General features: G+C 41.5%; 2 protein-coding genes across 4 annotated transcripts in view; one reads left to right on the plus strand and one right to left on the minus strand.

Annotated features, from left to right (window-relative positions):
* The window catches only part of acad11 (acyl-CoA dehydrogenase family, member 11), a 48,632-nt gene extending 40,487 nt beyond the window's left edge, over positions 1 to 8,145 (plus strand). For 2 of the 3 annotated variants that reach the window (XM_014180721.3, XM_014180718.3), the window contains one exon: positions 1,398 to 6,217. In XM_014180721.3, coding sequence (XP_014036196.1) covers positions 1,398 to 1,529 — 132 coding nt within the window. In that variant the 3' untranslated portion in view covers positions 1,530 to 6,217. Of the gene's footprint in view, positions 1 to 1,397; positions 6,218 to 7,523 lie in introns of those variants that run through there. The other variant, XM_082970663.1, reaches the window with a different exon arrangement.
* An 8,883-nt stretch (positions 8,146 to 17,028) lies between these two features.
* Positions 17,029 to 24,560, minus strand: si:dkey-12l12.1 (uncharacterized). Its single transcript, XM_014180722.3, has 7 exons — positions 24,347 to 24,560; positions 20,991 to 21,056; positions 20,571 to 20,603; positions 18,868 to 18,993; positions 18,228 to 18,344; positions 17,629 to 17,736; positions 17,029 to 17,385 (listed from the first exon to the last, which is right to left on the minus strand). Exons 1-7 carry the CDS (start codon positions 24,479 to 24,481, stop codon positions 17,323 to 17,325), a joined length of 648 nt encoding a protein of 215 aa, XP_014036197.1. The 5' UTR covers positions 24,482 to 24,560; the 3' UTR covers positions 17,029 to 17,322.
* Between the last annotated feature and the right edge of the window lie 592 nt (positions 24,561 to 25,152).

The following is a 25,152-nucleotide window of genomic DNA, read 5'->3' on the forward strand; positions in this document are numbered from 1 at the left end:
ATGAAAGAAAGAGCTAACTTTAGCCACCGCTTGCTAAAAGTCAATGGAAGCGGTGGGCAGTGCTTGTCAGTGTGGCTGCTTAACCTCACAAGACAACAACAAAGCGCTGTGCATCATCGTGGATGGAGTGAGATTCATAATGGTTGTGGGCTATCGCAGCTGTACAAAGTCTGAGTGATAATACCAAGTTCAACTCTGGCTCAGCATCAGTAGCACCACACATCAGTCCCATCTCCATGTCTCTCAGATGTGTTGTTCAGCTGAAATGCTGCTCCCTCACTTCTCTATGCCGGCAGCTTATTTTAATATGCAAGATCGATCTCTCCTGTTTATGAATATTCCCTTCTTAATAAATCTGTGGCTGTGTCCCAAATGGCACCCTATTCCCTATGTAGTGCACCAGTATTTTCCCGGCCCATGTTGAGGCATCAGAACAGGCATCAGGTCATATTCGGCAGTATTTCCTGTCTTTAATGTACTCCTATGGCAGAGTCTGGGCCAATAGCAGTGACTCAGCGTGAATCCTTCATTTTAGTGACAGCCAATGGGATTAACTCCTTTAATATGCCACCCTCTGAGTGCCAAATGGCATCATATTCCCTACATGGTAAACTACTTTTGACCAGGGCATAGGACTACTGTAGCATTAGGGCTCTGGTCTAAAGTAGTGCACAACATAGGGAATATGGTGCCATTTAGGATGCAGACACTGTCAGATCTGTCAGCATTGGAGCTGAGATAAACTTAATAGTGCTCAATACTCTACCGTGTCAAGTTTATCTTCAAATGTTTAGGATAGCAGCCCACCATTTAGCTAGCGCTAAGCTTGCGAAGGCACAGTGATTGGGAATTGAATAGTGCTCAATACCCTGGCATAGGCAACTTATCTATCTATTTACCAAATGTTTATGGTCACAAATTTGTGTTTAGCAGCACTAAGATGATGAAAAAAATGAAGTATTGAGTGTATGAAATTAGGATTACGTCATAGGAGTGAAGGCTCTCAGCTCTGTCAAGGCCGAGTAATATATGTTAAATGTTGTTGCATTTGGAACCACGGGATGTTTGAGTTGCTCAGCCAGTGCAGACACGCACAGCAACTGTATAACTAGAGAAACCATAATAAGTCATTATTAGAAAATATATTTGATAAAAATGTCATTTAAATTGAGGAAAACACGTTGCTTGGATAAACAGCTTTATTACTGACACCTAGAGGTCCAATTGAGTTACTGTCAAAAAAACCCGTTTCATGAGCATTTTATGAGCTGTGCATTGTGAGCGAGTGAGTCTGTATGTCTGTTGATCTGTCTGGCTATTTTGTCGTCTGTCTGAATGTCTCTCTACCTCTGAATGAATGTCTGATCTATTTGCTGTGCTGTGTATCTGTGTCCCAGGAGGTGGTGGCCCACTGGAAAGCAGAGTGTGGCCTGGCCATAGACTCGACTCTCCTGCTGACCCTGCATTCTGCTCACACCCTGGGTACGCTGGGCAGCAGGACCGCCAGGAAACAGCTAACACACACCTAATTAGCGGAACAAACCGTGTAATTGTCTCCCAAATTGTCATGTGACAGTACTAAATATACTGGTATATATATACTGGTGCCCGTGTATATAGACAAGACTCATTATGTATTATTACTTTTATTATTACATTTTGTACTTTTCTATTATTTCTCTATTTTCTTTCTCTCTGTATTGTTGGGAAGGGCCTGTAACTAAGCATTTCACTGTTAGTCTACGCCTGTTGTTTACAAAGCATGTGACGTATCCATTTTTTATTTCATTGATTTGATACTAAATGTAATATCGCCTAAAGACTGTGCCTGTTTTGAAACAAACCCCCTCGGTATGTAAATGTGTGTCTGAAACCGTCAGATAATGTCCATGAATTGTGAATATGAATTACAGCCTTCAGCTTCCTGCTTGGAAAGGTCAGTCTGATATGGCTCTCTCGTGTCACTTGTTTACTTGTCACCGGCATACACAGATACTTTCAGATCTGTCACACACACACACGCAGGCACGCACCAACGCATGCACTCTCTCTCACACACACACACACACACACACACACTAGGTTGTATTCCCAGCTAGCCTATCCCTATCTGAACTCGAAACCGAACCACAGAGCGAGTCAGAGTCATCCACAGTATCCCTATAATGGGACTCTATAATATGATTGACGTGTTATCAGCCTCTGGTGGCATGAGAGCTGCACTGAGGTACCCTGACAGGAGAGGTGAGGATAAGGTGAATGGAGGATAGAGGAGTTGGATGGATGATGGACCCGAGGGTAGATGAGTACATGGTTGCATCCCAAAAGGGCGCCCTATTCCGTACATGGTGCACTACTTTTGACCAGAGCCCCGTGGGTCCAGATCAAAAGTAGTGCACTATATAGGGAATAGGATGCCATTTGGGATGCACACCGTGAGTGAGGGAGCAAGGGAAGGGAATGGGCGGACAACGTCCGATCTAATAAGGGGGAGAAGGGAGACAACAGAGAGGGGGTATGTGTCAGAATAATTATGACAGCGTGACCGGTGTCTGAGGTCAGACGGACTGAGGCACTGCAGGAATACAGAACAGATCAGCTTTCCCCTCGGTTGTCGCTCACATCTATCATATCACATCTCCTCACTGCCATGATACTCTATGGTTGGACAAATAGTAGCTCTGGTCCAGGGGTTACGTGCAGTTCGCTGACACTGAGAAGGTTCAGCTTCAGGAATCTGCACGTAACGCCCTGGATCAGAGCTAGACAAGTAATGTAGTAGTTATTCTACTAATGTGATCAATGGAATGCGAGGAAACACATTGGCCTTTCCTGATGATAAGGTTTCAGTACCACGTACAGTCATCAGGAGTTGAAATAACTTGGAATAGCTGTGAGAATGGAACAGGAGTATAACCTGAAGCCTATTCACCACTGCGGGCGTGCGCATTTGAGTGTAAAGTCCAAGTGTGTGACTTATGTTTTTCTGTCACAACTATCCCGCCACTCCAATGCCTGTGTTCTATCAGACCTACGGCGTGGGAGATTTACCCACAATGCCGAGTCCTGCGGGGCTGTAAGTAGCGCTCGGCTCCACACCTGATGCCCTGCTGGTAGCTGTCACAGCAGCACACACACACCACCGTCAGTGTAAGGAGTTATGACAGAAGTGGTGTCCCGGAATACCTTGTTTCCTGGACACCACTCAGCCCCGGTGCTTTTTCGGAGAAACGGGAGACGTCCTCCAGGCACAAATACATCCCATGGGTGGATGATCAAAGCCCTAGACAACACTGAACGGTCCCCCAGCCAGGGTCATCCTGAGACCTGTATTCCCGATTCCCTATGCAGGGCTCTACGCTGACATTTTTTTACATGGAGCACATGTGCCCCTTAGTTGAAAAATGTAGGTGCACACAAAGAAATTTAGGAGCACAATGAAAATGTTTTGACCTATTAAAGCTCGAATCTTTCATTTTTCTAGGCGTACTGGTGCTCCTAAATTATACAATTCCAGGTAGCGAAATATGGTCTACTTGTAGGGCCCTGCTATGTAGTGCACCTATTCCCTATGTAGTGCACTTCTTTTGACCGGAACTCTGATGTCTGTCTCTCTCCCTATGTAGTGCACTTTGTAGGGAATAGCTTCCTCACTGCTACATCTTCACTTCCTGTTTCTCTCCGCGGGAGCTGGATACGGATAAATAACATTAATAATGTACAGAGAACAGTGAAAATGCTAAGTGGATATACATAATACATGAACTTATTATTTTGGCTTTGGCGCTATTAAGAGAATGTTTTCTCTTGTCTGAAAAGCAAAACAATGGTGACATCAATGCTTCTTCACGGGGCTTTGAAGGAGGGGACTGACATAAATCCTGCTGAGACTGAGGATGTCCAAATATGGATTCTGTAAAGGATGGCTGGATTAGGCTCGCTAATTTATTTAGGTAGCACAAACCTTGCTACCCCTGTTAATTTCCTAATAATTGTATTTTCCGTAGATCACCATGATTAAGGTGGTTGCTGCCAGGTTGGTGTGTAAGGTGGTGGACTGCACCATCCTTGAATATGGGCATGCGGGTGTATCTGGACACTTCCCCCTTCCTCTGAAAGTGTTCAGACCCCTTCACTTTTTCCTAATTTTGTTAAGTTACAGCCTTATTCTAAAATTGATTAAATAGTTTTTCCCCCTCATCAATCTACACATCATGACAAAGCAAAAACAGATTTTTTTTACATTTTTGCAAATGTATAAAACAAAAACTGAAATATCACTTTTACATAAGTATTCAGACCCTTTACTCAGTACTTTGTTGGAGCACCTTTTGCTGTGATTACAGCCTCAAGTCTTCTTGGGTATGACGCTACAAGCTTGGCACACCTGTATTTGGAGAGTTTCTCTCATTCTTCTCTGCAGATCCTCTCAAGCTCTGTCAGGTTGGATGGGGAGTGTTGCTGCACAGCTATTTTCAGGTCTCTCCAGAGATGTTCGATCGAGTTCAAGTCTGGGTGTACCTTCACCCCAGTCTGCGGTCCTGAGTGCTATGGAGCAGATTTTCATCAAGGATCTCTGTGCTTTGCTCCGTTCATCTTTCCCTCGATCCTGACTAGTCTCCCAGTCCCTGCCGCTGAAAAACATCCCTACAGCTTGATGCTGCCAACACCATGCTTCACCGTAGCGATGGTGCTATGTTTCCTCCAGATGTGACGTTTGGCTTTCAGGCCAAAGTGTTCAATCTTGGTTTCATCAGATCAGAGAATCTTGTTTCTTAAGCAGGCTGTCATGTGCCTCTTACTTAGGAGTGGCTTCTGTCTGGCCACTACCATAAAGGCCTGATTGGTGGAGTGCTTCTGGAAGGTTCTCCCATCTATACAGAGGAACTCTAGAGCTCTGTCAGAGTGACCATCAGGTTCTTGGTCACCTCCCTGACCGAGGCCCTTCTCCCCCGATTGCTCAGTATGGCCGGGTGGCCAGCTCTAGGAAGAGTCTTGGTGGTTACAAACTTCTTCCATTTAAGAATGACGGAGGCAACTGTGTTCTTGGGGACCTTCAATTCTGCATACATTTTTTGGTACCCTTGTGCCTCGACACAATCCTGTCTCGGAGCTCTATGACAATTCCTTCAACCTCATTGCTTGCTTATTGCTCTGACATGCACTGTCAACTTTGGTACCTTATATAGACAGGTGTGGGGCTTCAATTTAATTTACCACAGGTGGACACCAATCAAGTTGTAGAAACATCTCAAGGATGATCAATGAAAACAGGATGCACCTGAGCTCTATTTCGAGTCTCATAGCAAAGGGTCTGAATACTTATCTAAATGAGGTATTTCTGTTTTTTATTAAAAAAAATATGTACAAATATTATTCACTTTGTCATTATGGGGTATTGTGTATAGATTGCTGAGTTTTTTTGTTTTTAATACATTTTAGAATAAGGCTGTAACGAAACAATGTGGAAAAGTCAAGGGGTCTGAATACTTTCCGAAGGCACTAAGTAGCTTTCATTTAAGTAGTCTTATTTTTTAACTGAGGTGACTGCTCTGTTGTTTTTCCAATCACGGATTGCCCCTTTAAACAACATTATTTTTGATAGATCAGATTGATTTTTAGAATCATTCAAAGCAAACTTGATCTATGTTCATTTAGCAATGAAACTGGGGAAATTTCCTCATGACATTGCCAGCGTTTGTTTTGATCCAGACCCTGACAGTCATTGCTGCGGCTGTGCCACACATTACCGTGTCACAAATGACCTGTCGTCTCGCCCGCTCACAGACAAACGCTGTCAGATGGAAAAATGCTTTCTCACAACGTCGACAGGCAGGCAGGCCGCTGAGCATCAGCCACACAGACAGTGACAGACCGGTAGCAGCTCAGGGATGCAAATGGGGACGCAGAATTGGGAAAACATAGGGAAATGGTTTTGCATATCAATTATCAATGTATTGAGTAGCCACGTTGAAGTGAGCTTTACTGAAAGGTGCGTCTTTCTAATGCAAACTACAGTCCTAGTTTGCATTTATTTGTCAGAAGACAAATTTAACTTTGATCTGACAGTAGGCTAATACGGCTCCTTTCTATCCTTAGGTATACTGATATTTTGTTCCAGTCTGTAGCTGGTGTAGATGTTACACTGAAGCTGGCATTTACCTCCTGCTAACATCTCTGTGTGTGTGTGTGTTAAATAAATATTAGATGACACTTACCCAGACACACTTGTCTAAATTGATGTGAAATAAATGCTATAACCCCCAGCCACATCCAGTGGTGGAAAAAGTACTAAATTGTCATACTTGAGTAAAAGTACAAGTAATTTCAAATGCCTTATATTAAACCAGACCGCACAATTGTATTTACATTTTTAATTGATGAATAGCCAGGGGCACAATGTACTTAATTATCAAAATTAAAAATATAAACCATTTCAAATTCTTATATTAAGCAAACCAGACGGCACAATTTTTATTTTGTAATGTTTTATTGACATATAGCCAGGGGCACTCTCCAACACACAGACATCATTTACAAACTAAGCATTTGTGTTTAGTGAGTCTGCCAGATCAGATGCAGTAGGGATGACCAGGGATGTTCTCTTGATAAGTGTGTGAATTTGACAATTTTCCTGCAAAATGTAACGAGTACTTTTGGGTGTCAAGGAAAATGTATGGAGTAAAAAGTACATTATTTTCTTTACGAATGTAGTGAAGTAAAAGTTGCCAAAAATATTAATAGTAAAGTAATGTACAGATAGCCCAAAAAACTACTTAAGTAGTACTTTAATGTATTTTTACTTAAGTACTTTACACCACTGCCCAAATGCCTTCATACCAGTACATTAGCATACTTTATATACTGTTACACATGCACTTATCACATAGTATTCCATACATAAGTTAAGGCCATGCAACCTGAGTTGAAACCTGCGTGAGATGCACAGTACAGTACATAAACAGATGCCTGTGCCATATATTTATGTGGTGGACACTTGATACGGTCACATTATATTGTTGTGTGGTGTCACAAAAACATGTTACGACTACACATATCAATATTCATTTTATATATCAATATTTTGCTAAGTCTTGCTAAGTGGATGGTCTCTACAGAAGGTGTAAACGGTAAAGCCAAATGGTTACTTGCATCGTAGTGATATCAGAAATAGATAGTGTCAGTATTAATCAAATATACAGTATGTACAAGAACAATATCAATAACGATATCAGTGATAGACGAGGTAGTTATATGCATACAATCAGGGGTAAAGTGGCTGAGCAGCAGAGAGAGAAATGTTAGGAGAGAGTCATTTGAATAGAGGCACTGCAGATAGTGCTGATGAATGGTCCGTCCTAACCATGCATGAACAAGGGAATCTATATTTGGAGAGCCTGTTTCTGTCCTTGACTTTGGTGCAGGGCATGTGATGTCCAAAGCCTCTTTGTCTCAAAACTCCCTTATCTTCTCAAAAAGATACGTTTGTCTAGCTGTGTCTAGTCCAGTTGGTGCTTTTACAGGCAGACCATTTACGGGAGGAAGGATGTCAGCGTGGCGCAGCAGCTGAAACCTGGTTCCGACTGAGTCCGAACGCTCCTTGGCGACAACAACATCAGGCTCCAGATCATCGAAGCTGTAAAACAGGAAATATTTGGTGTATATCTATCTATCCATCTATGTCCTTAATCAATATAAAGGAGTAAATATTGCTTCCTTGTTGAGCAAAATCAAAGCTGTAATGCATCTTGATGTCTTTGCTTGCTGGTTCAGTAGTGGCCCCCAAAAACAACTGCAGGTCTTGATACATGGTCTTGCAGTCAGCAACCATCTTCTGGTAGACAGACCGCTCACTCTGAACAAGCAGGAGATGCTGCTCTTGCCTCTTCAGCTTGGCTGACTTAACAGCTTCTGGCAGATTGGCAGATCTGAAGACGTGATAGTTGTTCCTCTGGCACTGCCAGCACAGGTCTGTCCTCGGCTTAGTGCTTAAGATGTGGGGCAGCAATTTTCTCCACAGATTCCTGAAGGAAGTCAGCCCGACTACTCGTACCTCTGGAAAATACAGAAAAAATGTGAGATCAATAAATGTAGTGCCAATCATGTTGGAGGTCAATTAAATAATAAAAATGTGTTTATGCTTTACATACCAAGTGTTGTCATCGATTCCTTGTAGAGACGCCACGCTACTGCTTTTGTCACATGGGATGGCAGCAGCTTTCCAAAGTGTCTGTGTCCTGGTAATACTATTGCATTAACCTCTGCGTAGTTGTTGATGAAGTTTCCCACTCGCAGCAAGTCCTTATGCTTCAGGTGTAACCAGCACGCTTTAATTTGGGGTCTTTTGTTTAGACATGTAACGTTAGCTAGCCTGTTAGGGCTAGGGGGCAGCATTTGCACGTCTGGATAAAAAAATGTACCCGATTTAATCTGGTTACTAATCCTACCCAGTAACTAGAATATGCATATACTTATTATATATGGATAGAAAACACCCTAAAGTTTCTAAAACTGTTTGAATGGTGTCTGTGAGTATAACAGAACTCATTTGGCAGGCAAAACCCTGAGACATTTTCTGACAGGAAGTGGATACCTGATGTGTTGTATTACCTTTAAACCTATCCCATTGAAAAACACAGGGGCTGAGGAATATTTTGGCACTTCCTATTGCTTCCACTAGATGTCACCAGCCTTTAAAAAGTGTTTTGAGTCTTCTGGAGGGAGATCTGACCGAACAAGAGCCATGGAACGATGATGTCCCATTAGACACCTGGCACGCGAGTTCATGTTGGGTACCCTCGTTCCAATACGTTATAAAAGAGTATGCATTCGTCCACCTTGAATATTATTCATGTTCTGGTTAAAAAAGGCCCTAATGATTTATGCTATACAACGTTTGACATGTTTGAACGAACGTAAATATATTTTTTCCCCTCGTTCATGACGAGAAGTCCGGCTGGCTTAGATCATGTGCTAACAAGACGGAGATTTTTGGACATAAATGATGAGCTTTTTTGAACAAAACTACATTCGTTATGGACCTGTGATACCTGGAAGTGACATCTGATGAAGAGAATCAAAGGTAATGGATTATTTACATAGTATTTTCGATTTTAGATCTCCCCAACATGACGTCTAGTCTGTATCGCAACGCGTATTTTTCTGGGCGCAGTGCTCAGATTATTGCAAAGTGTGATTTCCCAGTAAGGTTATTTTTAAATCTGGCAAGTTGATTGCGTTCAAGAGATGTAAATCTATAATTCTTTAAATGACAATATAATATTTTACCAATGTTTTCTAATTTTAATTATTTAATTTGTGACGCTGACTTGACTGCCGGTTATTGGAGGGAAACGATTTCCTCAACATCAATGCCATAGTAAAACGCTGTTTTTGGATATAAATATGAACTTGATAGAACTAAAAATGCATGCATTGTCTAACATAATGTCCTAGGAGTGTCATCTGATGGAGATTGTAAAAGGTTAGTGCATCATTTTAGCTGGTTTTATGGTTTTGGTGACCCTGTCTTTGACTTGACAAAACATTACACACAACTCTTGTAAATGTACTGTCCTAACATACTCTAAATTTATGCTTCCGCCGTAAAACCTTTTTGAAATCGTAAAACGTGGTTAGATTAAGGAGATGTTTATCTTTCAAAGGGTGTAAAATAGTTGTATGTTTGAAAAATTTGAATTTTTACATTTATTTGGATTCAAACTTGCCGCTTTTGAAATGCACCTGCTGTTGATGGAGTGCACCACGGGTGGCACGCTAGCGTCCCACCTAGCCCATAGAGGCTAGATAAAAAATGAACTAAAATCCCAATCCATAGAGTAACGTTAGCGAGCCAGCCATCTAACCTCCGCTAACGTTAGCTTGCTAACAGCAAGCTTTAACTTGGGGTCTTTTGTTTAGATATGTAAGGTTTTTACCTAAATCAGAGATTTCCTCATCGTCTGATTCATTTTCAGAGCCAGAGAGAGTCCGCATGGCACAATCGTCCTCCAGAAAGTAGTCCATCACAACTTTTTCCCACCGACCTTTGTCGATTGCGCCTGATAAATTCAGGGCAGCAATGTTATTGAGAGCAGTAGCAACATATTTGCAGTTCTCCATGGCTAACATTATATCTCTCAAAAAAATTGCAGTAGAAAGGATTATCTATGCATTATGAGCAGCTCATTTTATAGACACAATGCAACACCGCAGAACAATCCAAACTCATCTCTTGGCATGTCCAGCCCACTCATTATCTCAGCCAATCATGGCTAGCGGGAAGGTTGCTGACTTTCTCCGTGGCTAAACCAACTATGCCCGTAATTTAACAATTTTATTATTTACAGATGACATACAAGTTTGATATTAAGGCACATGAATGTTCACATGTTCGAGAAGGCATTTTCAAAAGGGTCTTCTGTGAAGTTGTGACTTGCGACATATGCCTAGTTTCCTGAATCGGGTCATACATTTGGCAGGAGGTTAGGAAGTGCATCCCAGTTTCCACTTCCTTTTGTGGGCAGTGTGCACATAGCCTGTCTTCTCTTGGGAGCCAGGTCTGCCTTCGGTGGCCTTTCTCAATAGCAAGGCTATGCTCACTGAGTCTGTACATAGTCAAAGATTTCCTTAATTTTGAGTCAGTCACAGTAGTCAGGTATTCTGCCACTGTGTACTCTCTGTTTAGGGCCAAATACCTCTCTCTCTCTCTCTCTCTCTCTCTCTCTCTCTCTCTCTCTCTCTCTCTCTCTCTCTCTCTCTCTCTCTCTCTCTGTGTGAGGTCTTAAACCATACACTATTTTATTGCCTATTAGGAGGACGGTTTTGTGGTCCGTGTCAGACTTTTCATACCCAAACCACGTCCATGCGACCAAAGTAGCCCCTCTTTTAGGTACGGTCTCCGTGATCTGTGTCGCGTTCACTCTCCTCCATGTTTGTTTGGAAAAATATTGCTGTAAAGAGGGTGATTTGCGACACAACGAAATAAATGATTGAGCATAATATGAAACGATAGACGTTTTTCTATCGTTACACGATATATATCGTCATATCGCCCAGCCCTACCACTAAGCAAGGGGCACCACCAAGCAAGCGGCACTATGAAGACCAAGGAGCTCTCCAAACAGGTCAGGGGCAAAGTTGTGGAGAAGTACAGATCAGGGTTGGGTTATAAAAAAATATCAGAAACTTTGAACATCCCAAGGAGGATTAAATCCATTATTAAAAAATGTAAAGAATATGGCACCACAACAAACCTGCCAAGAGAGGGCCGCCCACCAAAACTCACGGACCAGGCAAGGAGGGCATTAATCAGAGAGGCAACAAAGAGACCAAAGATAACCCTGAAGGAGCTGCAAAGCTCCACAGTGGAGATTGGAGTATGTGTCCATAGGACCACTTTAAGCCGTACACTCCATAGAGCTGGGCTTTACGGAAGAGTGGCCAGAAAAAAGCCATTGCTGAAATAAAAGAAATGAGCAAACACGTTTGGTGTTCGCCAAAAGGCATGTGGGAGACTCCCCAAACATATGGAAGGAGGTACTCTGGTCAGATGAGACTAAAATGTAGCTTTTTGTCCATCAAGGAAAACGCTATGTCTGGCGAAAACCATCCATGATGCTGCCACCACCATGCTGTGGGGATGTTTTTCATCAGCAGGGACTGGGAAACTGGTCAGAATTGAAGGAATGATGGATGGCGCTAAATACAGGGAAATTCTTGAGGGAAACCTGTTTCAGTCTTCCAGAGATTTGAGACTGGGAGGAGTTTCACCTTCCAGCAGGACAATGACCCTAAGCACTCTGCTAAAGCAACACTCGAGCGGTTTAAGGGGAAACATTTAAATGTCTTGGAATGGCCTAGTCAAAGCCCAGACCTCAATCAAATGAGAATCTGTGATATGACTTAAAGATTGCTGTACACCAGCGGAACCCATCCAACTTGAAGGAGCTGGAGCAGTTTTGCCTTGAAGAATGGGCAAAAATCCCAATGGCTCGATGTGCCAAGCTTAGAGACTTACCCCAAGAGACTTGCAGCTGTAATTTCTGGTGGCTCTACATAGTATTGACTTTGGGGGGTGAATAGTTATGCATGCTCAAGTTTTCAGTTTTTTTGTCTTATTTGTTGTTTGTTTCACAATAAAAAAATATTTTGCATCTTCAAAGTGATAGGCATGTTTTGTAAATCAAATGATACAAACCCCCGAAAAAATCTATTTTAATTCCAGGTTGTAAGGCAACAAAATAGAAAAAAATGCCAAGGGGGTGAATACTTTCGCAAGCCACTGTAGATCTTCAAATCAAGATTTATTTATACAGCACATTTCAGACATGGAGTGCAACACAATGTGCTTCACAGGAAAAAACAACTAAAAAACTATGAAAATGAAGATATTTAGTACACAACAACATAAGATGAAAACAAAAGGACAAAAACTGAACGACTAAAAAGCTAACGAAAAGCTAAGCTAAAAATATGCGAAGTTGTGAGTCATCCAAGTATTTAAATCACTGACACAGTCTAATAATTTATCCGGGGAGCTAAAATCCTCTGGTGACACACAGTAATGTAAAGTTGCTTATCGTCTGCGTAGCAGTGCAAATCAATGCTGTGCTTTCTGATAACACTGCCAAGGAGTAACATGGTAAACTGAACAGTACCAGACCCAAAATCTAACCTTCTGGAACGCCACATTATATGTATTTTCTCTGAGTTATGTTCACCAATGGTGACAGAAAACTCTCAAATGATTAAATAGGTCCTAAACCAATTTAGAACTGGACCGGAGAGGCCAACCCACCTCTCCAGTCTGTCCAGAAGGACATCATGGTCAACAGTGTCGAATGCAGCACTTCAATCCAAGAGTACAAGGACATAGAGCTGTTTGGCATCTGTGTTGGCTGTAAGATCATTTACCACTTTAACTAAGGCTGTCTCTGTGATGTGGTGGGAACGAAAATCAGATTGGAATTTTTCTAAAATACAGTTGGCATTTAAAAAATAATTTCATTGCTAAGAATCTAGATGACTTTTCTTCAGAAGGGTTTTCACCATACCAGTTTTTAGTGTAGTGGGGAAAGTGCAGGGAGTGATTAACAATAGCTTTCACTTCTTCAGATATACAATTAAAAACTGTTTTGAAGAAAATGGTGGGGATAGGATTGAGAAGGATTAAATTGAGGTATCACTTTCCTGAGCATGTCTGTGTCAACCAGTGAAAATACATCCATAGTGCCTTTGCGTGGTAGGCTAGAGCACAAATCATCAAACTTCTCAACAGGTCTTGCTTGACTGATACCCAACCTCATCCTATCTCTGAAATATGCCACAAACTCATCACATTTAGATTCACATACATTTGATGGGGTAGGATTTATCAGGCCAGCAATGGTCAAGAAGGGAACTCTCTAATTATTCTGATTAGCAGTGATCAAGTTAGAAAAATGAGCCCGTCTGGCATTTCTAATTGCCTTGTCATAAATGCCAAGTTGCTCTCTCAGAATATCATAATGGAACTGCAAGTTTGACTTTCTCCACTTCCGCTCTGCCTTTCTGCAATCATCTTTAATTGATTACTTTCCTCACTCATCCAAAGGGGCTATGCTTTTGGATTTGGCATTTTTCAACTTTACTGGAGCAATGCCATCAATGGCTGCCCTTAATTTGCTGTTAAAGTTGTCAACTAAATCATTCTGCACATTAGGTGTTCACTCCACTCCAGTGTGTCTCCATGGCAGCCATTACAGCCTTTTTCAACTGTACAGAGATAGTATAGTGAGATTAACTATACAGTAAGACTTACATATCTAAAACATGATCATGATTAAGGGTTACCTTTACATTCCTAGCGTGCTCTCTGTAACGCTTCAGGGGTACAGATTGAACAGAGCCATAACTCTTGCTCTGCCTTAATGTGATTGTGGGAGGAATAATGTATTATGATGTGAAGATCTGTCCGAACAGTGTTGTGTCTGCTGGACTACAGACGATGCTAACGAAATGGGTATCTCATGTTTGTTGGTTAAATAAAAACGTAAGAATTGTACCCGCTTTTTCAAACTGGTCTCAATTTTGATCTTGAAACACTGTTCATCTGGTGACCGGGGATCAGCCTGCAGGCGCCCAGCCCGCCACAAGGAGTCGCTAGAGTGCGATGAGCCAAGTAAAGCACCCCCGGACAAACCCTCCCCTAACCCGGGCGACGCTGGGCTAATTGTGCGTCGTCCTATGGGACTGTGGCACAGCCCAGGCATGAACCCAGGTCTGTAGTAACGCCTCTAGCGCTACGATACAGTGCCTTAGACCACTCTGCCACTCGGGAGGCCCAAATTGAGTAATTTTATAAGCATTAAGAATGATGTATGCCTTAATATGCTGTAACTCATAAAATATGCTTTTTTCACAATACAAATGTTTATGTATTTAATTACCTTGTGGCTATAGTGCCAGGGATTGACTGAAACAACTCCTCCTGAGACTGAGGCTGTCCTAATATAGACCCCGTAGACTTGGACCTCACCTTGGATCCTTGTTGATACAGTATGGCCCTGGAATAAACAAGCCTCCATTCTGACAGTACGTTCACAGAGTAGTTTTTCTGGGCAGAGAAAAACAGAGTAATTTTTCCATGTACTAAATAGTATTTTTTTCCTCGTCAATGTACACACAATACCCCATAAAGACAAAGCAAAAACATGTTTTTAGACATTTTAAATGTATTAAACGAAAATATTACATTTACATACAGTACCAGTCAAAAGTTTGGACACACTTACTCATTCAAGTTAATATGTAGAAAATAGTAAAAATAAAGAAAAATCCTTGAATGATTAGGTGTGTCCAAACTATTGACTGGTACTGTAAGTATTCAGACCCTTTACTCAATACTTTGTTGAAGCACCTTCTGCAGCGATTACAGCCTCAAGTCTTCTTGAGTATGATGCTTGGCACACCTGTATTTGGGGAGTTTCTCCCATTCTTCTCTGCAGATCCTCTCAAGCTCTGTCAGGTTGGATGGGGAGCGTTGCTGCACAGCTATTTTCAGGTCTTGCCAGAGATGTTCGATCGGGTTCAAGTCCAGGCTCTGGCATGGTCCACTCAAGGACATTCAGAGACTTGTCCCGAAGCCACTCCTGCGTTGTCTTGGCTGTGTACTTAGGGTCGTTGTCCTGTTGGAAGGTGAACCTTCACCCCAGTCTGAGGTCCTGAGCACTCTGGAGCAGGTTTTCATCAAGGATCTAGGTACTTTTCTCCATTCATCTTTGCCTCGATCCTGACTAGTCTCCCAGTCCCTGCCGCTGAAAAACATCCCCACAGAATGATGCTGCCACCACCATGCTTCACCTTAGGGATGGTGCCAGGTTTCCTTCAGACATGACCCTTGGCATTCAGGCCAAAGTGTTCAATCTTGGTCTCATCAGACCAGAGAATATTGTTTCTCATGATCTGAGAGTCTTTAGGTGCCTTGTGCCAAACTCCAAGCCGGCTGTCATGTGCCTTTTACTGAGGAGTGGCTTCTGTCTGGCCACTCTACCATTAAGGCCTGATTGGTGGAGTGCTACAGAGATGGTTGTCCTTCTGGAAGGTTCTCCCATCTCCACAGAGGACCTCTAGAACTTTGTCAGAGTGACCATCGGGATCTTGGTCACCTCATTGACCAAGGCCCTTCTTTCCCGATTGCTCAATTTGGACAGGCGGCCAACACTAGGAAGAGTCTTGGTGGTTTTAAACTTTTTCCATTTTAGAATGATGAAGACCACTGTGTTCTTGGGGACCTTCAATGCTGCTGAAATGTTTTGGTTCCCTTCCCCAGATCTGTGCCTTGACACAATCCAGTCTTGGAGCTCTACGGACAATTCCTTCGACCTCATGGCTTGGTTTTTGCTCTGACATGCACTGTCAACCGTGGGACCTTACAGGCGTGTGCCTTTCCAAATCATGTCCAATCAATTGAATTTACCACAGGTGGACTCCAACCAAGTTGCAGAAACATCAAGGATGATCAATGGAAACAGGATGCACCTGAGGTCAATTTTGAGTCTCATAGCAAAGGGTCTGAATATTTATGTAAATAAGGTATTTGTTTTTTGTTTTTAATACATTTGCAAAAATGCATAAAATCTGTTTTTGCTTTGTCATTATGGGGTATTGTGTGTAGATTGCTGAGGATTTTTTAATCCATTTTAGAATAAGGCTGTAACGTAACAAAATGTGGAAAAAGTCAAGGGGTCTGAATACTTTCCGCAGGCACTGTAAAGTACATGACTGGTCTGCAAAAACACTCAAACCATTTCCATTAGTGAATGCAATGCCATGAGCTTCCTAGCTCAGGCTAAATGAATTCAAAAGAAACATGTTTTTTTTTCGAACAAATTAACTTTGACTTCTGAAACAGATGGCGCATACAGTCTAACATTATGATGATTTCTTTCCAATTATCAACTGGTCCAACTCCCTTTAATTTGACAGAATAATTAGGCTCTCAACCCAAAGGTTTGACTGCAAGTTTAGACTCTGCACCTGGTCCACACTGTGCTGGGCATTCACTGTTTGCAGCCCAAATGGCACCCTCTTCCTTACATAGCGCACTACTTTTGACCAGGGCCCACGGTACTCACAACCTGGTTCCCAAAAGCATCTTAAGGCTAAGTTCATCGTTCAAACCATATGGTTCTAACGATGAACTTAGCCTTAAGATGGTGAAAAGTAGTGCACTATGTAGGGAATATGGTGCCATTTGGGATACAGGCACTGCCTTTAGCTCAGCCATCTGTAATTGGGGCTCAGTGACATTTTCCCCCCTAATCCACAATTTCTGAATTAACTACTGGAAGTTACCCAGCTCCTGTTGTGTGGGAATTGAAGGTGTTGCACTTGGCAACAGAGAGGGAGAGCTGGAGCAGTGAAATGTTCTAGTCCATTTGTCAAGGTGGAGTCGGACTCTGTCATAGACTAAACAGAAAATAAACAGTGCTAGCGAGAAACGGCAGCCCTCTGTAGCCTTATGTTGTGGAAAGTTCTCATGAAGTATTCTCATACAAGTTTACTTTATTTAAGCCTGATAATATGCACAGTTGCCAAAGAATCACCATCAACCAACGACAACAACAAAAAACTATAATAAAAGAGAATGTTAAAGGGGTTCTCAAAAGTATTGTGTGTATACTTGTCCTCAGGGATGTGTTTCCATTATATATATTACATTATTATTACATTTTAAAAATTACATAAAACCAATATGCTTACAAAGAGAAGATATAAAGTACAGTTTATGAACTATTGAAGCAGTAGCGCTTCCACAAAGTCCCTTGTTTAATGAAATGTTTATGAACAAACAATTCTCTTGGTCTGTTTCTTCTTCTGTGGGCTCCTCTTGCGCCTTTGTCCCTGGTGAAAGAATCAAACATGTAGTTTAGATTAGAGAGACAAATCAGATGGAGGTGAATTTAGCACAACAGGTTTGAAACTTTTTTTGTGTTAGCAGTTTTTAACTATTTTGTATGAACTCTGTATTCTTAACATGCTTGCAAGCAGAATTTCTCTCTGGTCACAAAAAAGTGATTGATTGGTTTATTGATTGATGGACTCAGGTGGGGGTGAGGGATAGGTGGAGGGGGACATTGGCCTCACCAAGGGTTCAGGTTTGTCTGGGACGTCCATAGCGGAGTATGCCCCTGGTCGTCCTCTTGGCTTCCCTTTCTTCTTCTCCTTCTGCAGCTGCCTCCGTACTCTGGTCACCTGGAAGAACAATGACATGACGTAAGACTTCAATGATACAATGTTGAATGCAGGTCGACTAAGTATGGCTAAGATAGCATCTTCATAACTCCTGCTGAAACTTAGTCCTAATATGGACAGCGTACATATATTTTATTTTTATTTGATTAAACCTTTATTTGACTAGGCAAGTCAGTTAAGAACAAATTCTTATTTACAATGACGGCCTACCCCGACCAAACCCTAACAAGGACGAGGCTGGGCCAATTGTACGCCGCGCTATGGGACTCCCAATCACGGGCGGTTGTGATACAGCCTGGAATCGAACCAGGGTCTGTAGTGACGCCTCTAGCACTGAGACACAGTGCCTTAGACCGCTGCGCCACTCGGGAGCCCATATCTCATGTCAGCCGTGTGTTTGAGAATCTCACTAAACAAAAATGTCTGATGTTAACTATAGACTGGTATCACATGATGGTCTGCTCCTGGGTTGTCATGGCGATGTTGTATACCTGTATGGCGGCGCTGGGGTTGTTGTTGCTGAGCAGAGAAAAAGATCCCAATCTGGATTTAGGCTTGTTCTTCTTCTTGGTCCCAGACTGGCCCAAGTGTCTCCTGGCCCGCTCTGTCTGGAGGAACAACATTCCCGGGGGATCATTTAGAAACTAAAAGTGGCCCGGCTACTGTACGTTACACAGGAGTCTGTTGAAGGGAGGACGGCTCATAATAATGGCTGGAATGGATAAATAGAACGGTATCAAACACATGGAAACCATGTCTTTAAGGTGTATGATGCGGTTCCATTTATTCCTTCTCCGACATTACAATGAGCCCTTTTTATTTAATTTTAATTATATCTATATATATATATATATATATATATATATATATATATATATATATATATATATATATATATATATTATATATAAAAATAAAAATTAATTTTATTTAAAATGACACTAGCCACCACTGTAGCATGCCAAGTGCTTCACGAAAACAACCCGGGATAAGAAACTACAGTACACCATCCATCGTATCCTTTCTTATGCCGCTGTTTTTAAGGGATCAGAAAAATTACAACACAACAGCCCCATTGGATCATTTGAGACCTCTCCCTCTGTTCGTCTCCCTCCCTGCCTCCGGCGTTACCTGAACTTGGATGAGTGTGTTGGGGAAGCCCTTCGTTGAGAAGGACCCAGGAAGGCTGGAGTGCTTCCCCAACTCTCTCTTCTGGCGCTCCAACGGCACAGCCGACGGTATGTTGTCATCTTTGAACTTGTATTCAGAAATAAATGAGGCATTGTTGATGAACGTGGAGCCAGCACTGTGGCTTCAGCAATACAATAGTGTTGTATAGCTAAAGTATGTACAATATAACATATTGCTGTAAATGTACAGCAAAATATTTACAGTTAGCTACTGTAATTCTATATTACAGGACTTTAAAGAGCAATGCATTATGGGGGAGGGGCTCATTGGCATTGGCTACACTGCTGTAAAATTATATTCTTTATTGTACTATACAATTTTACAGTAAAGTACTGTATTACTCGTTTTGCTGTATATTTATAGCAGCATACTGTGAATTATGGTGCATTTTGGGAAATTGTTGTGGATGAAGAAAGACTCTGGCTTATTAACATATTTAGAGGCATGCCTTGTACGTGGCTATATTTGTTGCATCCGCTAGTGAGAATGCTGTACCAATTAAACTGATATGTGGTAGTAGTGCCCAAATAATGAATGTGTATAGGGGACAGATCAGAGTAGCAGCAAGTCTTAAACCTTTACTGGTTGAGTGTTTTGCCAAGTCATTTTGGTCTATTTTGCCCTGTAATCATGACCTGTTTGGAAGCCATTGTTTCGGCCTTTAGAAGTGCAAGTGATATAAAATGCCAAATATTCATAAATATGCTGTAAAATACAAATACCTAGCAGCCAACCTGCTTGCACCAATGTAATTAGTGAAATACCAATATTACAATTACAGTAGAATATACTTATTTAGTCTACAGCAGGCAAATGTTACTGTGTTGTACTGTATGATTGCTCTGATATTACAGTAACTTAAAAGAAGCTGGTGGCGAGTTATTGTGAATATTACAGTAACAAACTTGGCACTAGCAAGAGATGGGCAAGGATACTTCAAAAGGTATCTTGTTACAAATACACAATACCTTGAAGACCAATGTATTCTTAATTACAACAACTTTCTCAGTAACGGTTACATAAATCTTTTACTTGCTATGACATGTTTTTTTTATCAACATTAGTTTAATGCACTGACTGTAAGTCCCTCTGGACAAGAGTGTCTGCTAAATGACCAATGTCAATTTAAAAATGAACACTTCCAAAGCACACTGCTGGACATTATGTAGTTATGCGGGCTACTTGCAAGTTTATTTTTGTATTAGAAAATACCAAATGTATGTATTCTTATTAAACTGTTACAAAATACATGAATTGTACTTCAGGCCAGTTAAATACAAAATAGATATTGAAACTATTCAAATACTCATATCAAATACATGTAATAGAAATATTGCCAATCTTTGGCAGTAGCTGCCTGCACTGTAAATCTGCAACAGTTTACTAGCTGTGCTTCCAGTAAGGCACTGTCAATTCTAGAATGACAGCATGTTTGCTGTAGTCAGGTGTTACGGTAATATGCTGTAAATTTGTGTTTCAGTAAAGGTCCTGTAAATCTACAGTAATTTACTGTCTTCTGTGCTGCCAGTAATTTACTGTAAAAATGACTGGATTTTTTTTACAGTGTATAGTTAAAGTAGGCTAATTGGTTGTATTGTTTTGTGTTGCAGTAATAAGCAGCAGGATTTATATAAATGTCTTACACCAAGTACAGAGTGTGCCCCAGGTCGTCCTCTCTGTTGGGCAAAAGAAAAACGTAAATAATGAGTTAATGCAATTTGGGAGAAAATAAATGCCTTCTATAAATGTTATCGTGTAAGTGTGTGTCTGTGCGCCTGCGAGTGTGTTGGTAAAGAGGTATATAGTCCTATATCCTGTCTTATACACAGATGTCTGAGCAATGACTTTGGTGAATCTATATTTAATATCAATATTCAATATCTTGGGACAAGCGTTTTAGTTGCATTGGAATCATATTCCTCCTGGGGAGTTACCATACAGTGAGTGATATGTCTTGCATGCACAAACCCAGAGTGGAAAGTAATCCAGTACAAGGTAGGAGTCCTCTGTGACAGAGAGCAGACTGTAGTAGGATGTCTTTGTGGGGAGGGAGGCTCATATACCTGTGGCTTTTTCTGGATATGGGTCTCTCTTGGAGCAGATGGCATCAGCCGCAGAAGCCCATCATTCTGAAGGAGATCATTTTAGCAATATGTATTCTTTATTCCACTTACGTAATAATAACACCTCAACCCCACTCATATGCAATTACTAAACAATTATTAAATTGATATGTTACAACATGTTTGTATGTCGTTACTTGCAGAATTACATTCTCATTAGAAAGGTATAACAGTAACTTAGTGTAAAGTGTTACCATCGGTTTATTGAGACAATTCATACACCATATCCTGTCAGGATGAGTAAGGGTAAACAGTGACCGTATTGTAGGAGTTCAGGCTTTACTAGAACATACAGGGAAACAGAGTTTGTACTGTATGCCTTTTCACAGTGTACATCCCCTCCTTAAACATACAGTGCATTTGGAAAGTATTCAGACCCCTTGACTTTTTCCACATATTGTTATGCTACAGCCTTATTCTATAATGGATGAATTTTATTTTTCTCCTCATAATCTACACACAATACCCCATAATGACAAAGTGAAAACAGGTTTAGAATTTTTTGCAAATGTATAAAAAAATTAAAAACGGAAATACCTTATTTACATAAATATTCAGACCCTTTGCTATGAGACTCGAAATTGAGCTCAGGTGCATCCTGTTTCCATTGATCATCCTTGAGATGTTTCTACAACTTAACTGGAGTCCACCGGGGATAAATTAAATTGATTGGACATGATTTGGAAAGGCACAAGCCTGTCTATATAAGATCCCACAGTTGACAGTGCATGTCAGAGCAAAAACCAAGCCATGAGGTCAAAAGGAATTGTCCATAGAGCTCCGAGACAGGATTGTGTTGAGGTACAGATCTGGGGAAGGGTACCAAAACATGTCTGCAGCATTTAAGGTCCCCAAGAACACAGTGGCCTACATCATTCTTACATTGATGAAATGTGGAACCACCAAGACTCTAACAGACTTTCAGAGTTCCTCTATGGAGAGGGGAGAACCTTCCAGAAGGACAACCATCTCTGCAGCACTCCACCAATCAGGCCTTTATGGTAAAGAGGCCAGACAGAAGCCACTCTTCAGTAGAAGGCACATGACAGCCCAACAAGACAATGATCCTAAGCACACAGCCAAGACAACACTTTGGGACAAGTCTCTGAATGTCCTTGAGTGGCCCAGCCAGAGCCCGAACTTGAGCCCGATCTAACATCTCTGGAGAGACCTGAAAATAGCTGTTCGGCGATGCTCCCCTTCCAAACTGATAGAGCTTGAGATGATCTGCAGAGAAGAATGGGAGAAACTCCCCAAATACAGATGTGCCAAGCTTGTGGTGTCATACCCAAGAAGACTCGAGGCTGTAATGGCTGCCAAAGGTGCTTCAACAAAGTATTTGCAAACATTTTTAAAAACCTGTTTTTACTTTGTCATTATGGGGTATTTTGTGTAAATTGATGATGAATAAAATCAATTTAATAATTTTAAAATCTGTCTGTAACGTAACAAAATGTGGAAAAAGTAAAGAGGCCTGAATACTTTCCGAATGCACTGTATAATCTCCCTGAAGAAACTTCTGTTGTCTTAATATAGACCCAATACTTTGTACAAAGGTCAGTACATGCCCTGTATCCACTTCACACTCAGTGCACGAAGTGTGCTCTTCAGGGTATCCCTCATTACATTGAGGCGCCCTGCTCTTTTTTTTATTTATCTATTTTGAAAACTTTCTATATAGTCCATTTTGTTCTGTGCTAGTTGTTGACGAGCACCATGAACTAACCCAGTAATGTATTATGTTCCATTATCCACATTCACAATGACCTTGGTGGGAAAAAGCACAGGCAAATAAACTCAGCATTGAATTCAATTAAAAAAATAGATTTCTTCAATAATGCTGCCTAAGGCAACTGGGAGTCCAACCACATCTGAAGTTTAAATAATTGCACATACTGTAATAATGTAATTACACACAAAACACATAAAACCTCTATTTTCCACACGGTAAAGAATACTTGACTCAGTCTTCCATGTTGGTGAAAATCCTCTTTTGAAATGCTGCATCTTTCATTTTTTATTTTATTTAACCTTTATTTTATCAGGGAGTTATACTGAGACCAATGTCTCTTATACAGATGAGAATTACAGAAATTACAGAAATTAACCCATCAAAATGCAATGAGAAGAAAATCTTTCATACATCTGCTGTATGTGTTGGCCAGATGAAGGTAACTGCGTTGGATAGAACATGGGGAATGTCCACAAAGAATGTCGACCGCAAATATGGCAGCTCAAACAGCTCTGTGGCCACGTTAAAAGTCTGCAGAGAGTTTGTTCCATTGAGGGTAATTGAATAGGTTACAATGAAACTTTGTTCCTGACTAAAATAAGTGTAAGTTTCCAGGTTACTGGAATGTTTAACTCTATTTAAATCCAGGCATGTGTTCCATCCAAAATATGACATGCTCAGCCACCATACCACTGTGTCACACACACACACACACACACACACACACACACACACACACACACACACACACACCACACACACACACACTTTCAAAAAAATGCTGGATTGTTTGGTTGACCCAACTGCTAGGTTGCAGGCACTGGGTCACTTAGTTGGGTTGTTTTCTTTAAAAAACTGCTGGGTTATTGATGCTGGGTGCTGGGTTATTGGTGCTGGTTTATTGAGATATGCCCCAACGTTTCAGCTCAGAAGACTAGAGGCATGGGTTAGTCGGGGCGTGGCTTTCTGATAGTTATTTTTGGTAACCAGTGAGAGTAAATGTAATTGCAGCTCATCTGCTTTGTTGTTATCACATGTTAAGGTTGAACACTGACACTTTTGAAGCTTTAATGAGGCTTAAACAAGTGTATGAGAGTCCCAGTGTTGGGATATGTAAATAAAAGATCTCTCAACATTGTATCTCAATGTTGGGATATGTAAATAAAAGAAATTATGAAATTTGCAGTGTAAAACGTAACATGATGAACATGAATGACATGTACTCTTCCAGGTGGCCAAAAACAATTATCTGAAAGCCACAAAAGTTATTCACGCAACCCAACTGGCTGGGTCAAAATAACCCCGCGTGTGCTGTCCAGGATTTACCTAGTTTTTAACTCAGCACACACTCAATGGAGACACACGAGCATTCATAGCAGTTATTGGCTTCCTTTGGCTTCTGAGCTAATTTGCTACTGCAGAGTCTGGGGAAGTGCTTTGAATAGCTTGTAAAAAAAACAAAAACACTTTTAGCACCAACACTTCCGAACTCCATCTACCTGACCGAGCTCCTCCACAAAACGCAACAAACCTACAACTGTAACATGTGGCCCCAATCCCTTACCTTTCCTCCGGTGGTCTGCCCATTAACACAGTCTTCCACCTGTGATGTCCCAGTGCAGTCTGCACCATGTGTGAGCTGGAGAAAGCTGCCCTGCAGACAGAGCAGACTAAGGCACACCCAAAGAGCAGCTTCCATAATGGTGCAGGTCCAGGCACTGAGGCCCAGCCCCCGTCAGCTCCCTGCTTTATACCATCCGCTCCTAACCTAATGAGGACCAGATGCAGAAGAACAGAGGAAGGGGGGGGGGGGGGCATGCCAACTTCAGCTTCACACAGACAAACAGCATCGCACCACACCGCAGCCCAGCGTTCTACGCCAGCTAGCGGTTCTGCGGTTCTTCAAAAACATGTCAGCCATCTGAAGGGCCTCCCCCAATAACCACCCCCACCTCCCCCGTACCAGTCTGGACGGCGCATGAAAGTCATTTTCCACTGATGCTTAAAAAAAATAAAAATACAGCTATATAAAAAAAGTTTTATTGTCACATACTGGAGAGAGAGAGAGAGAGAGAGAGAGAGAGAGAGAGAGAGAGAGAGAGAGAGAGAGAGACGAGTTAAGTCAAACCTCTTATGACAGCACTTGAGAGATTGGTGGCTCACTTTAAGGATATCCAGGAAAAGAGAAGAAGATTTGAGTTGGTTTCCTATTTTGTTCTGCCAGAGATAGTTCTGTGTTTATACTGCTCTACCTCGCCCTAGTGAAATAAATGTATTTATATATTTTCATGTGGTTCTTTATCCCAGACTGCCCCTCTAAACCCTTTCTGTTGGTTTGGACCTGCTTGTTGTGCTGAGGGAATCTGAAGT

Source organism: Salmo salar, chromosome 29, assembly GCF_965601325.2.
Source record: "Salmo salar chromosome 29, fSalSal1, whole genome shotgun sequence".
In the NCBI taxonomy this organism is placed as follows: domain Eukaryota; kingdom Metazoa; phylum Chordata; class Actinopteri; order Salmoniformes; family Salmonidae; genus Salmo; species Salmo salar.

What these genes read in the sequence shown, in the direction of transcription:
- si:dkey-12l12.1 (XM_014180722.3), bottom strand. Translation starts at nt 24,481, where the DNA reads ATGGAAGCTGCTCTTTGGGTGTGCCTTAGTCTGCTCTGTCTGCAGGGC. An exon ending in ACACACTCATCCAAGTTCAG is followed by an intron (nt 18,345 to 18,867) that starts GTAACGCCGGAG and finishes TTGTTCCTCCAG; the next exon opens with ACAGAGCGGGCCAGGAGACA. An exon ending in ACCCCAGCGCCGCCATACAG is followed by an intron (nt 17,737 to 18,227) that starts GTATACAACATC and finishes TTGTTCTTCCAG; the next exon opens with GTGACCAGAGTACGGAGGCA.